Source organism: Astatotilapia calliptera, chromosome 4, assembly GCF_964374335.1.
Source record: "Astatotilapia calliptera chromosome 4, fAstCal68.1, whole genome shotgun sequence".
In the NCBI taxonomy this organism is placed as follows: Eukaryota; Metazoa; Chordata; class Actinopteri; order Cichliformes; family Cichlidae; genus Astatotilapia; species Astatotilapia calliptera.
In genome coordinates, this window is record NC_137425.1 from 26,553,102 (window position 1) to 26,565,948 (window position 12,847).

The window sequence follows — 12,847 nt, forward strand, 5'->3', positions numbered from 1 at the left end:
AATGGCTGCCAGCTCAACAAATCCAGAACCCTATCTGAGAATGTGCTCTATCACCTCCTGATAACTGTGAGGTAAGAGGGTCACTGCATCAAGAAGAAATGGGAGTCAGTGAGTGCCTTCAATTTCTGAGGATCCTTCAAAGTGTTTCTTTAGACAATGCCTGCCTTCTTCACTCATTCTCAGCTCAGTCCTTTTAAAAAACAGAATTTGTTTAGTTGAATCTATGAAAAATAGATAACATAGATAACAGTGTCCTTAAAAATGGACAAGTGGAGGACCAAAGAAGTGGCAAGGCTTGTAAAAATATATACGCCAGATGAGCAGTATGTGAAAGTCAGGTCCTTGAGACATATGAAAAAAGATCCAGACATGATGCAGGACCTGAGAGATGCATCTAGCCCTTCAGTTGATCAGTCTGCTGTTTGTGAAACGAGGGAGAAAAAGCTGAGGTCGCCAAAATACACAAGAACCTGACTGGAAATCAGTGGCAACTGGTCTGATGGAGTGATGGATCCAAATTTGACATTATTGGTCCAAATTGTTAATATGCAGAGAGGTCATCAGGACAAATGTATAACAGAGAGTGTCTACAGCCGGCCGTGGCTCTGACATGGTTGGGTTGCATTTCAGCCAGTGGTGTTGGAGCTTATCAAAGCTGAAGGAAACTGTGGATGCAGAAAAGTGCCACGAGATTTAGATCAAAATGTCTGATTGGCAACAGCTTCATTTTAAAGCACGACAATGATCCCAAACAGACTGCCAATGCAGTAAAAGCAGACCTGGATAGAGAAAAACACAGTGGAGCACCGTCAGTCATGGATTGGCCTCCCCCAGAGCCCGGACCTCAACATTACTGAAGCAGTGTGGGCTCATGTTGACAGAGAACAGAACAAAGCCAACATCCCAAGACGACCTTTGAATATCCTTCCATAAGCTTGGAGAACTATTCCTGAAGACTACTTAAAGAAATGACAAGAAAGTGTTGAATAAAGGTGGTCACACCAAATATCGACTTTCAAGCTTGTTAGAATCGTACAAACTCTGTTTTTGCCTTATAGACTGTAGTTACATGTATGTTTTCACAAGTCACTGCACCTATTTTGAATTTCCTAGCAAAATATTTAAAAACAGGAATGAAGGACAGCTCAAAACTTTTGCATAGTACTATATGCAATTCTCAAATTTGGATGTTTGGGGAAGAAAAAGTTCCTGGCTTCAGATTGTGATGCAGAGTGGATGTAAAGTTGATTCAGTTGCAGTTTTTAAACAGAGCTTAAATGTGTTTTTCAACCCTCAGCTTCACGCAGCTCTCTCCTGCACTTCAGAAATAATGCACAGCAAGCATCTCCAGTTTCCAACCCACCTCTGTGCACTTTAAGGAACTGCAGCTCGGAAATTACTCAGGATTTGCTTAGTTTCAATAAATACACTAAATTTACTGGAGGTCATGTGGGAGCAGAACTGGGTGATCGTTTACGGAGCGAGAGGCAGGTATGAGTGCGAGGGCCTGCGACACTAAAGGCCAGAAAAGCTAATAACAAATCAAAGACGGGTATAAAAACCAAACAGTTTATTATTATATACATTCAATAATAATGAAGAGAATAAACAGAAGGCAGACACAAGAATGGCAAAATAAAACATTGTGAGAAAATACAAGTCACTTACTTAATTTTTTAAAAAAAAAATCACTTGGATAAATGAGCCTTTGAGAGCATGTGACAGGGAGGAGGAAAGGGAAAAAAACTTCACATGCAATTTAAACCCATTTATTAAACTGCTGTACAAAAACTCCCACTGGGCTGACTTCTTGAGTGCAGTGCAGGGAGTCGGGGTGTGGGGTGGGGGGCATCGGCAGCCAGCAGCTGAGGATGACTTTTGTTTTCAGTCCGTGTTCCTCGAGCGCACCTGTGCGGTTACTTCGCAGCTTTTCAAAATAGGATTAACTCCCAATTAGAGGAGGCAAAAAACCAAAACAACAACAAACAAACAAACAAACAAACCAAAAAAAGCGAGTGAAAGCAGCTGCGCCGCGGTCGCTGCTCAACAACGGCGCCGTGACTGCAGCTTGTTGCCAGCTGGATGAGCGAGGCGGAGAGCTTTCTAAATGAGCATCTCTGTGGGCAGGTTCATAATAATAACAACACTAACACGGCTCTGCGCAGAAGCTTTTCACCGGGGTGGACTAATGCTGTTACTCTTAACATTTTAAGGGTTTTAATCTAAAAAAAAAAAAAAAAAAAAACCACAGGGGGGACAGACAGGTGATTACCATGAGGACCACACAGCAGAGAGCATAGATAACCCAGGTGGACTGAAGTGGACTGGACTGCCCCCCCCCAACCCTCCCCCACAATCCAGACACTGTGCAGGGCCTGAACCGAGAGCAGCAGTCACTGCTGTCACCCCGCATCACACATCATCCCAGGTTCTCTCTCTTTCTTACTCCCCCCGCTGTGTAAACACGCCACGCTCCACCTCGTCTTCCTCCTCCAGCACTGCGATTTGAGTTCATGCACAAAAAAGAAAAGAGACTCGACACCCTTCCTCTCTCGCAAAAAGCATGCATGCATAGCAACACTTGTGGTAATACTTGTAAGAAAAACAAAAAAAACAAGGAGGTAATGCTCATCAAAAATACTCATTGGACCCACTGCACACAGTTTCACAATCATACAAAAACAAAATACCCCCCCACCCACCCTGTCCTTGCACTGTACTACCCCGCCTTCCCCCCAAAGAAAGGAGCAGAGTGAGAGGGAGAGACAGTGGGGGACGCTGTGATTCTGTCAGCTGATGATTAATGGCTCAGCTTCTCACCTTCACCAACACTGCCACAAAGTCCCTTCACTGACCGCCCACACATTGTTTCATTGTTCAAAAAAAAAAGGTGAACACTGCTGGGCCTCTGGACCCCTTTTGACATCGTGCCGCCCCCCACCCTCCCCTCCTAATTTACTTTTTAATTTGGCCCTTCAGGAAAATGCACTTTGAAATATCCTCTCGGTCTACCTGCCTCTCCGTGCATCCCTCATGACTCCATCTGCTCTGATTTCCCTTGTCTGCAGCAAACACCTCTGCATCTGCACTGTGTGCTCATGTGTTAGTGCAAAAAAAGAAAAAAAGAAAAAAAAGAAAAGCTAATAAATGACACTTAAGACCAAATTAAACCCAGCAGTGTCATTATATTCTGCAGGCTGGATTAAAGGTGTATTCCCTGTCTTGCAGACATTGCTTTTATGACATTTCCCAGGGGTGCTGCTACGACGCTGTACAGCTTCAACCCACACATTAAAAAAAATAAAAATTACAGCTAAAGAATAAAGTAAAGGCAGAAAAACACAAAAATAAAAACAAAATACACAAGGACACACAAAAAAAAGAAATGTGCTTTCCTCTGAAAATCTTTGGAACTGAAAAAAAGGCAAATAATAGCAATAACGACAACAACCACGTGAGAGTAAATGCAGATGCAACACATACAGGTCCTGCTGTGCCTTCAGGTGCACCAGGAAAGCTTTGAAAGTATTCAGAGTGAACCATCCCAGAGAGCATGATGAGGGGCCTAAGAGTTACATAATGATGTGAAAACCTAGTGAAAACACTGCATATAAATAGAAACAAAACCGATAATGAATCCCGTCTCTGTGCTTCCCTGCACTCTCTGCTCTGCCGAGTCGAGATCACACACCATTTCCCGAACGACGGCCAGGAGGGATCGGCGTCCGTTCGACTGACAGGTTATTTGTTTCCCAACGCGGGTGGTGCGGGTGCTGAAGCTAGTTCCACTCGTGTCCTGTGGATCTTTTTGATGTGATCGGCAGGAACGTCTGACGGTTTAGGAGATAGAAACGAGTCCTTTATTTCTCCTTTTGGAAGAAGCAGACTTGAGGACGAGGCCTTTAAAAAGACGGTCGTGATGTCTCCATGTTGGAGTTGCACTTGCAGTAATGACTGGAGTATGTGCAGGCGAGCATTAAGGACAAAAACTCAAAATCACTGAGCCACGTGGTGTTTTTTGTTTGTTTTTTCCGACATGATGACACGTCTGCGGCAGGCAAAACAAACGAGGTACTGCAGAAAAAAAAAGACCTTTTTTTCCTTGTCTTTTTTAAACAGTCTCTTTGTGTTTCCTTTTACATTTGGCCAGGACGTTTTAAACGTTAGAAAAATGCCCCCCCTCCCCCCCCAAAGACATGCCATATAAGTTCGAAGTTATTAAGAGAACAAAAAAAGTGGTTTCTGTCAGAAGTTTCCTCCAGCTGAAAGTTGGATGTTCCAGCGTGGCAAAAACAAGAATAGCTCCTACATCCTCTGAATTTGATTCTTTTCTTTTTTTTCAGTATTACATGATACTAACATCAGAGGGATGTAGGGGGGAGCAGCTCTATGTCAACGTAGTGTTTAAAAACAGAAGTACCTTTTTCTAGTATCATTTAGTGAAGTCTGACACTAAAGGAAAGTGTAGAGGAATCTATACTTGGTGTTTAATGTAAGAGTGTGTGTGTGGTTAGGTCTGACAGGACAGTGGATAAACTGGAAGTCTGGATATTTTTAGGGACAAAAAAAATTAAAAAAAAAAAAAAAGATTTTGTAGTGTGCAGGATGTCATAGGAACAACAGCAGTCTGTCTCCTTCCAGGTCCTGTAGTGTTTTTTCTTAAAAAAACAAAAACAAATCTAACAAAAAAGCATCCCAAACTGTGTCCTGTTGCTCCAGCTCTTTATACAAGGGATACACTCCTGGCAGTTTTTTTGTTTTGGGGGTTTTTGTCATCGTTTCCATGTCAGTGACGGACACAAAAGTACAGGAACTGAGTTTCAGTTGATGATGTGGCAATGACTTCTCTCGCCACAAGACAAAAAAAAGGGAAAAGAAAATAATAAAAGGGGTTGTTGCTATAATCTGCCTGCAGAAAAAAATGTAGGGGAGCTCCTGCCAAGCAAAGAGCCTGAAAAAGGGTTTTGGACCAAAGTGAAATTCCTTGGATGTGATTTGTGGTTTTAGTAAGGAGCAAACCTACTGTATCCAGCCCGGTATAAACTGGCCTGAAAGACACAGAAGGGACAACAGAGTCATGAAAGTAGACATATACACATAATTTAAGAAGAAGAAAAAAGTGCTGAATGCATCTATAAAAAGCTGCTATTACACCGCTTACAAGAAACGTACTGACTGAACTAGAATTCACCCAAGACCGCAAACGCCTCCATTTATTTGTTCTTCAGAAAAATTCAGTGACATAAATGCGGCGCGACATCTTGCAAAAAGATGGACGAGAAAAAAGTCGAGTGAGGTCACGACGTAGGATTTTCAATTCATGATTACCACGGTCAAAAAAACCCACACAATGCTATCATCAAAACTACAATATTTCACTGTCAACACTTACACATTTTGATGCTCTCTTTAAAAATAAAACCCATTTATGGTCTTGATGGGGGGGCAACACATTTTATAGCTGGTTTCAAATATCAAAATATTTTATTTAAAAAATACAGCTGATGATTCTCCCAACCAATCACACCTCAGAGTCCCTGATTCTAGCTTCCTCATGGAGGCTTTTATCAAACTCACAAAGTGAAATAGCTAATAAATTGAATTGCAAAATTTTTATTTAAAAAAAAAAAAAAAAGAGTCCACATTGACGCCACAACGTACAGATTAAATATCTAACTCCTCATTTTTTTCCCCAAGAGTTTTTCTTGTTCACTTACACAGATGTTTGTCAAATATCTCAGAATCACTGCATCGTGATAACTTCGTTATCTTATCCAAAACCCTTCAGTTGATCCAAAACACTGCAGTGACAAGAAAAGGCACATAATATTTGTCCTTCTCCTGACACACAAAGTCTTTAACAGTCAGGACCCATCTTATTTTAAAGACATCATACTATTATGGCGTTATTTTTGTGCCACTATTCTGAGCGCACGTAAAAAAAAGTTTACAGGTGCAAGTGTTGCATTTTGAGGAGAAATTTATTGTATTTCGTCCAAAACTCAGGCATCTCTGAAAACGTTTAGAGCACTTTTGCAAATATGTGATGTCTTGATAAATCGAGCAGATATTAGAAGTTTACACAGCAACATTCTCACATGAAAATATCTTTAAAGTTTATTTTGTGACCCAGAAAGAGTAATATTTCAAACTCCGCCACTTTGTGTTCCTCTGCCACTGCCTCGTTTGAGCTTTGGATGAAATGCATTCTGGGATATTGCATTTCGTCATTCCGAGCTGATTGGAGACCAGAACAGCCAATCAGATATTTTTGCATCCAAGTCTGTGATTGGCTGGTTTTTGTGGCACAAATATAACAGTGATCAGAAAGAGTTGAACGCGCACAGGCAGAAATGTTGAGAGCGTGAGCAACACATTGCGAGCAAGCGCAAATACAAAAACTGAGCGAGAGGAGCTGCTATTGTGTGTGTGTGTGTGTGTGTGTGTGTGTGTGTGTGTGTGTGGATAATAGCAAACACTGAAATACATTTTTTGCACGCAGCACTGAATTTTGTTCACTCAAATTCAGCTTTTCTTCGCTCAAAATAAATTTCTCCTCAAAATGCAACACTTGCACCTGCAAACTTTTTTTTACGTGCGCTCAGAATAGTGGCACGAAAATAACGCCATATACTATCACATTTTCCCAGTACACCACATGACCTTCATGCTGCAGGCTAACTTGGTGTTTCTAGAGTTTCTAAAAGTAGAATTTGAGGCAAAGCTTCAGCTTTCAGGCCCTTCTGCTGCTGAACCAGCTCCTATTTTGGAGTTGGTAGACTCTTGTTAAGATTAGTCTTCAAACTTTCAGCCATGGTGGATCAGGTGACCCTGAACCATCAGGGTCATACTGCTATAGGCTCAGACTGCTGGCTGACTGACTTCACGCTCCCCCCACTTCCTTTAAACAGGGAGTTCTTTGTTCCAACAGTCGCCTCATCAATAGATTGTTATGAGCTGGTGCTACATAAACAAAACTGAACTAAACTGAACATAATGTGTCGCACACCCAGTTATTCCATTATTCCCTCCCTACTGTTCTACTTATGTTGTAGAGCTTGTGTCCGTTTACTCACCATGGCTCCCACGCCGTAAGCAGCAGCCGCCGGAGCTAAAGCGTGGTATGGGTCTGTAGTGTACACCCGGCCATAACTGGGAACAAAAACACAAGAGATTACTTAACAAGGTCAAAATAAGTCTGGCAACTATGAACTTTGCTGTTGTCCTGTTTTGGAGAGCTTCCTTTCTAATCTCCCTTTGAACCCTAGCAGGCGGCCTAATTTTGAAACTTAAACGCAGGTTTAAAATCCACAGAAAGAATAAATGCATCTTTTGCAGTTGCTTCAGCACAAACAGAAGTGGACGATTACTTTTTTTACGCACAAAAATAAAACTGGTTGATGAGCATCTGTAGAAGAGCCCATTTTCAGTCATATATCGAAGTTATTTCCTCATTGTGCTACAACCCAGGCAACAGCAGCATTAATCCATCACACACTTTAAAATATATTTTATTTCTATCCAGTTAAAAGCTTCGCATAGGCCAACAGCACGTCAGCTAATGCAAATCAGCGTCCTGCCATGCAATACCTGTGCGCTGCCTGACATTAACCAGCCTGCAGAATTCGATTAACTCTAATAAAATTAAATGAATGAAAAGCGGATGAGGGGAAAGTCCTGGTACAGTCAAATGATAATTCTTCATGTCAACATTTTATTCTTTCCCCTCTTTCATCTTTTCTGGCTCTCCTGCGCACATAAGGAGCCACACATTGTGCAAACATTGGCTTGAAAGTGCAAATGCTCCCCCCACTGCGTCCCAATGACAAAAACCCTCAGATACAAGATTACATACAACTCTTACTGTTATCTTATCAAACTGTTATCCAACATAAGTGAACCTTAAATCCCCAAACTCGATTAAAAGTTTTCTCTCTTACTCAAAAAATAAAAAATAAATAAAAAAGCCCCTAAAACACAATGAAGGATCAGAGCCTTTCAGAATATTAACGCTTCACCTCGGGAGCTCTGCCGTACAGTTTAGCGTGTCTACGTGTATATTTGTGTCCTGCCTTGACCTCACCTGTCACTGTAGGCAGCAGCTGCAGCGGTTGCCCCGGTTACAGCCGCAGGCTGGGCGTAGCGATAAGCGGCGGCGGCGGCTGCAGCAGCAGCCGGGTAGCCTCCCTGAGAGAGACACATACAGCAGAGCTAACTCGCACGCCTCTGAGGAGGAAGATACCTGAGCTACGGTGTGTCAAGGAGGAGGGGCGGGAGAGATGCAACAAACTGACATTTGGTGCAGAAGTTACGAATACTTTCTTCTGTGTATTCAGAGCACAATTACTTTCTTATCGTCTACGATAAACATACAGTTTGTGTCAGTATATTGCATATGCATAGGGGGAAAAGGAGGAGGTGGTGGGGCGTGATGGAGGAAATGTTTTATCAGTGAGACAGGGAGAGGAAATTGGACTGTCGAAGTCGAGTTAGATTGTATTATTACCGCTACGGGAGAGGGGGAGGTAAAAAAAACAAGTAGTGGAAGATAAAATGCGCACACATCTGAGGCCGTATAGAAACCTCAGTGTCTTGGGAAGATTAAAGTAATGAACAGATACATCAAGAGGACTCCTACAGCTCTAAGGACACTAACGGATGCTAGTGTTGCATTTCCAGTGGTGATGGAGAGTATTTGCTTATGACAAAAACAATATTTGTTATTAGAAGTGTTTCTTTTGCATGGATTTAGAACAAAGACAACAGAGAGAAAGACTGAAAAAAGAAGGAAACAAAAAGGTCACACACACTGACACACCCACACAAGCCTAGACTGACACTAAAATCATCTCCTTGCACTGAGACTGCATGCATGACCCAAAATTACAATCCAGACCTCCTTAAAAAAAGAAAAACAAATAAAAAGAAACAAAACAATCCCACTGCATTTGGACCTGATCAGAATGGAGAATATCCAATCACAACAGAAACATCCCAGCATTCTCAGCGATGGCTACGAGACACGGACCAGAGGGAGGCAGGTGGGGTACAAAATGTTTATTAGTGGGAGAGAGCAAGGCTTTCTGGGTAAGTGGAGGGAAAGAAGGAGCAAACAGCACGCCGGCATGCAGCAGCTGATCAGCACATGCTTCAATAATCATCCTGGGGGTGTGCAGTTAATTCAGGAAGAGACCATGTTCTCCATTTCAGCTTGAGCCCCCTCTGGGCAGAAGGCTTTCAGGGCACTGACTAACGTTCACGGGACACTGCTGTAAAAATCACAGCCTCAGATTTAGAAACAAAAAGATTACAACACAAGGGACTTCGAGTTTATGATAATCTGATAATAATAATAATATGGTAGCATCCAATTGGAAATATAGTTTGTGTTTTAGTTTTTGGAAAACGCAGTACAGTCAAAGGTTTAGATATACTTGCAAAAGACATCTATGGTATATTAAAGCAGTACTGGGGCAATTATTTCTGCAGCCAAGTTTAAATAAACCTGATTATGTGAAAGCATATATTAAAACAACATTTCTGAAACAAAGTAGCACTAGAGTATCTGCATTCACCGCCTTATGGAAAAGGTGCAAAATACAATGATTTGTAAATCATTTACGGCTTATTTTCGATACAAAACATGAAATACTGAAACTGGGGAATGTTGCACCATGCTGCATCACCTTGTCCTGTAAAAAAAAAAAATGTTTTGTGTCTGGACTGCAGGGAGGTCAGTTTAGCACCAGAGGGGTGTACTATGAACCATAATTAGTGGCTTAGTGGGCCACGTCGAGCTCCGAGTATGCTTTAAACTACATTTTGCACCATATACTGAGTAATTACTCGACAGATGCTGTACTTACTAAGCCACTAATCTACCTCGTTAGCTGTGAGATATTCCTTTAGTTGGTTTTCTAGCGTTACACAATTTTTCCAATCACTTGTTGTACCTGCTCCAAAACAAAACAGAAAAGTTTCTTGCCTAAAATTCAAAACTACAAACTTTTCAAACTACATCTCTCGGTTTCCTTTTAAATCATTTACAAATCATTGCACTCTTTTATTTGCATTTTAGGTCAAACTTTCTTTAAAAAACGAGTGATGCCAGGTCAAAAAACAGAAGCACAGGACAACCAGATGTCTGCTTGGTGGTGATGTGGAGGGGGAAATCTCAGCAAACCACTTCCTGCTGAGTTATGATCTGAATCACTAGATTCAGCATGATTTTCACTGAGTAAATTAGAGGCCTCAGTAGATTAAAATAAACAATAAATAAAAAGGGACATTGCTACCATATGAGCATGCTCAGTGCACGCCTCAGCCCTTGCCTCTGGTTTCAAAATAGCACGAGTCAGTCTCATGAGGTTAACCTGTACTGTACAGTCATGTGAAAAGCAGCGTTGTTTACTGGACTCTATGCAGTGCTGTGAAATGTTCAGTGTTATGCTTCCATTAAAGCCTGGATTATAAGCCGCTGGCCGAGAAGTTATACCTGTTATGCTTCTGGGCGCACGTGTAGTTGGTGTGTTGCGATGTAAATTATCCATGGATGAGTCTGCACAGGCCCTCATGCCAATCATGTGATGATATTCAAAGTTTGGGTCTATGCATTTGTGAAATAGTGTTACATCCCAGTTAGATTGCTTTGTATTTGTGTGTGGATTGAAACGTGCTTGTGAGTCCTCAACAGTTAAACCTTTTGAGGCAACTTTGTCTCCATATAGATTTTTGGCCATAATCCACAGCACCACGTTTTGTGAATTGGGTTTCTTTGCACCGTGGAGTCACAGAGTCACTCATCACAGGAAAAGGAGCAAATCAGCAGAATGGCTGAAAAAAAGAAGTATGAGCAAAACGCCTGCAAATCTAGACGAATAAAAGCAACGTTGTGAAGAAAAACAGGCCAAAATTCCTCCACGACGATGTGAGAGCCTGATCTCAGTAAACAGCTAAGGGCAAACAGAAAACGATCCAGTTATTGCTAAAGTTGGCGGTTTTCTTCACAGGACTGCACCGAGTGAAAACTTCTCTTTTCTACATGACTGTAGGCCACTGATACTTACTAAAAATACAGTCAGCTTTTGTAGCTTATTTTTGACCAGTCTGAGTTGTCCTTGTATCTACTGAGGGATCTAAAAAAGAACATTAAAAAAAACCCTCACTTGTTTTTCAAGTGACATAAAAAGTCGATTTCCTGCCGTCTCAAATAAAGAGCAGCTGTAGAAATAATTAAGGAGCCCAAACTGCAGTGATATAAGTGTGTCTGACAAGTGAATGCAAACATTTGACCAGAACTTTTACAACTGTATGCATACTGCCATCTTTTCCAACACGAGAACAAAATAAGAGCAGGTGTCATTTTCCACCAAAACTAGCCAACCAGACAAAAGAGACCAGGTTCTCTTTTGAGCAGGAAGAAAAGCACTCCATACAATTTAGTACTTTTAGTTAAAAAACAAAACAAAAACAAAGCTCTTTCCCACAACTGGAAAAGCAAGAACAAAAAAGAAAAATCAGTGAGTTAGTAAAAGAATAAAGCAAAATTCAAAGCAGCGGTAATTTTTAAAACAACTAAAAGACAACATGTTCCAGATCAGATCAGAAGATGATTCATAAGATCAGAGGAGGTAGTACAGTAAAACAATGCACACTCAGGGTTTGGTGTTGAGTTGACCCTACCTGAGGCAATCTGGGACTAAGGACTGAGTCCTGAAACACTAGTCTATAGAGAGAACAGAAACAACCGTTGTCAACCTGGATGCACACACGCACGCACACACTCATTCACTGACGCACGCTGCCGCATCCGCCTACAGAGCAGCCTTTGTAGTGGTGTTGTGGATCCCATCACACGATGTCATTTATTCAGTTTTATTTCATTTTTAAATGAACACAGCTGGTGCTCAGTTGTGTGATAACCAGCACGTTTGTCGACGAAAAACAACGCTCATGCACAAAAGACAAAGGACCTTGTGCAGGTATGTGGCATGTCGTGCTTCTAAAGAGTTCTCACCATTCACCATTATGGAGGCAGCTCTGTGCAGCGCATGACCGGACACACATGCAGAATCACCCCAAGAAGAAAAAAAAAAGAGCAGGAGAAAGCCGTGAGGGGAGGGACAGAGATGGTGTGTCGGTTGGAGGTGAATTTACTTACATATAAGTCTGCGGCTCCGTAAAACCCATCCTGATACACCACGCTGAGAGGAGGAGGAGAACATGGGAGGGGGAGAGAGAGAGAGAGAGGGGGACAGAGCGGAAGAAGAGCAGGAAGTGGAGGGTGCAGTGCGAACAGAGTGGTGCACGGTCCCAGAAACCCAGGGTGGATGGAGGTCACAACACAGCAAAATAGAGAAAAAGAGGGATCAGGTAGAGAGAGGGAGAAAAAGGAAGGAAGAGGGAGAGAGAGAGAGAGAGAAAAGTAGTTATTTCACACCCATGCAGCATGCAGAGGAAATACAAGTTCCATTTAAGCTCCACAACTGCATCTCAAAAACATTAAACAATACACTCGTGGGGCTAATACATAAAGGTTATTGAACTGAAATGAGACCATAAACGGCTATTGCTCCCCAGCGAGTAGAAAATCTGGCCAATAAAGGCCATTTTGAATAGATCGTTTTATGAGGAACGATGTCTGGGAGGTGTAGTTTTCAGTGGAGCATGTATGGAGAAGGTATTTCCTGCATCCCTCACCCACCCCACGCACAATTTCATCTCGTTTCGCTTTATTTAAATGTCATGTACAGACAAGCCACCGGTCAATTTGGCTTTGAACTGAATACGATCGCAGTCGCAACCCCCATTAGCCAATCATCGCAGCACAGCAACAACATGCACAGTG

The 12,847-nt window shown here is 42.0% G+C and overlaps 1 protein-coding gene across 10 annotated transcripts in view; it reads right to left on the reverse strand.

The window, feature by feature from the left end:
* Nucleotides 1–1,555: 1,555 nt before the first annotated feature.
* Nucleotides 1,556–12,847, reverse strand: part of LOC113021216 (RNA binding protein fox-1 homolog 2-like) — a 54,291-nt gene continuing 42,999 nt past the window's right edge. For 5 of the 10 annotated variants that reach the window (XM_080300444.1, XM_026165727.2, XM_026165728.2 and 2 more), the window contains 4 exons: nt 12,161–12,203; nt 8,084–8,187; nt 7,077–7,152; nt 1,556–5,048 (listed from right to left, as the gene is read on the reverse strand). In XM_080300444.1, coding sequence (XP_080156570.1) covers nt 5,004–5,048; nt 7,077–7,152; nt 8,084–8,187; nt 12,161–12,203 — 268 coding nt within the window. In that variant the 3' untranslated portion in view covers nt 1,556–5,003. Of the gene's footprint in view, nt 5,049–5,717; nt 5,802–7,076; nt 7,153–8,083; nt 8,188–11,682; nt 11,726–12,160; nt 12,204–12,847 lie in introns of those variants that run through there. The other 5 variants (XM_080300443.1, XR_013908633.1, XM_026165725.2 and 2 more) reach the window with 5 other exon arrangements.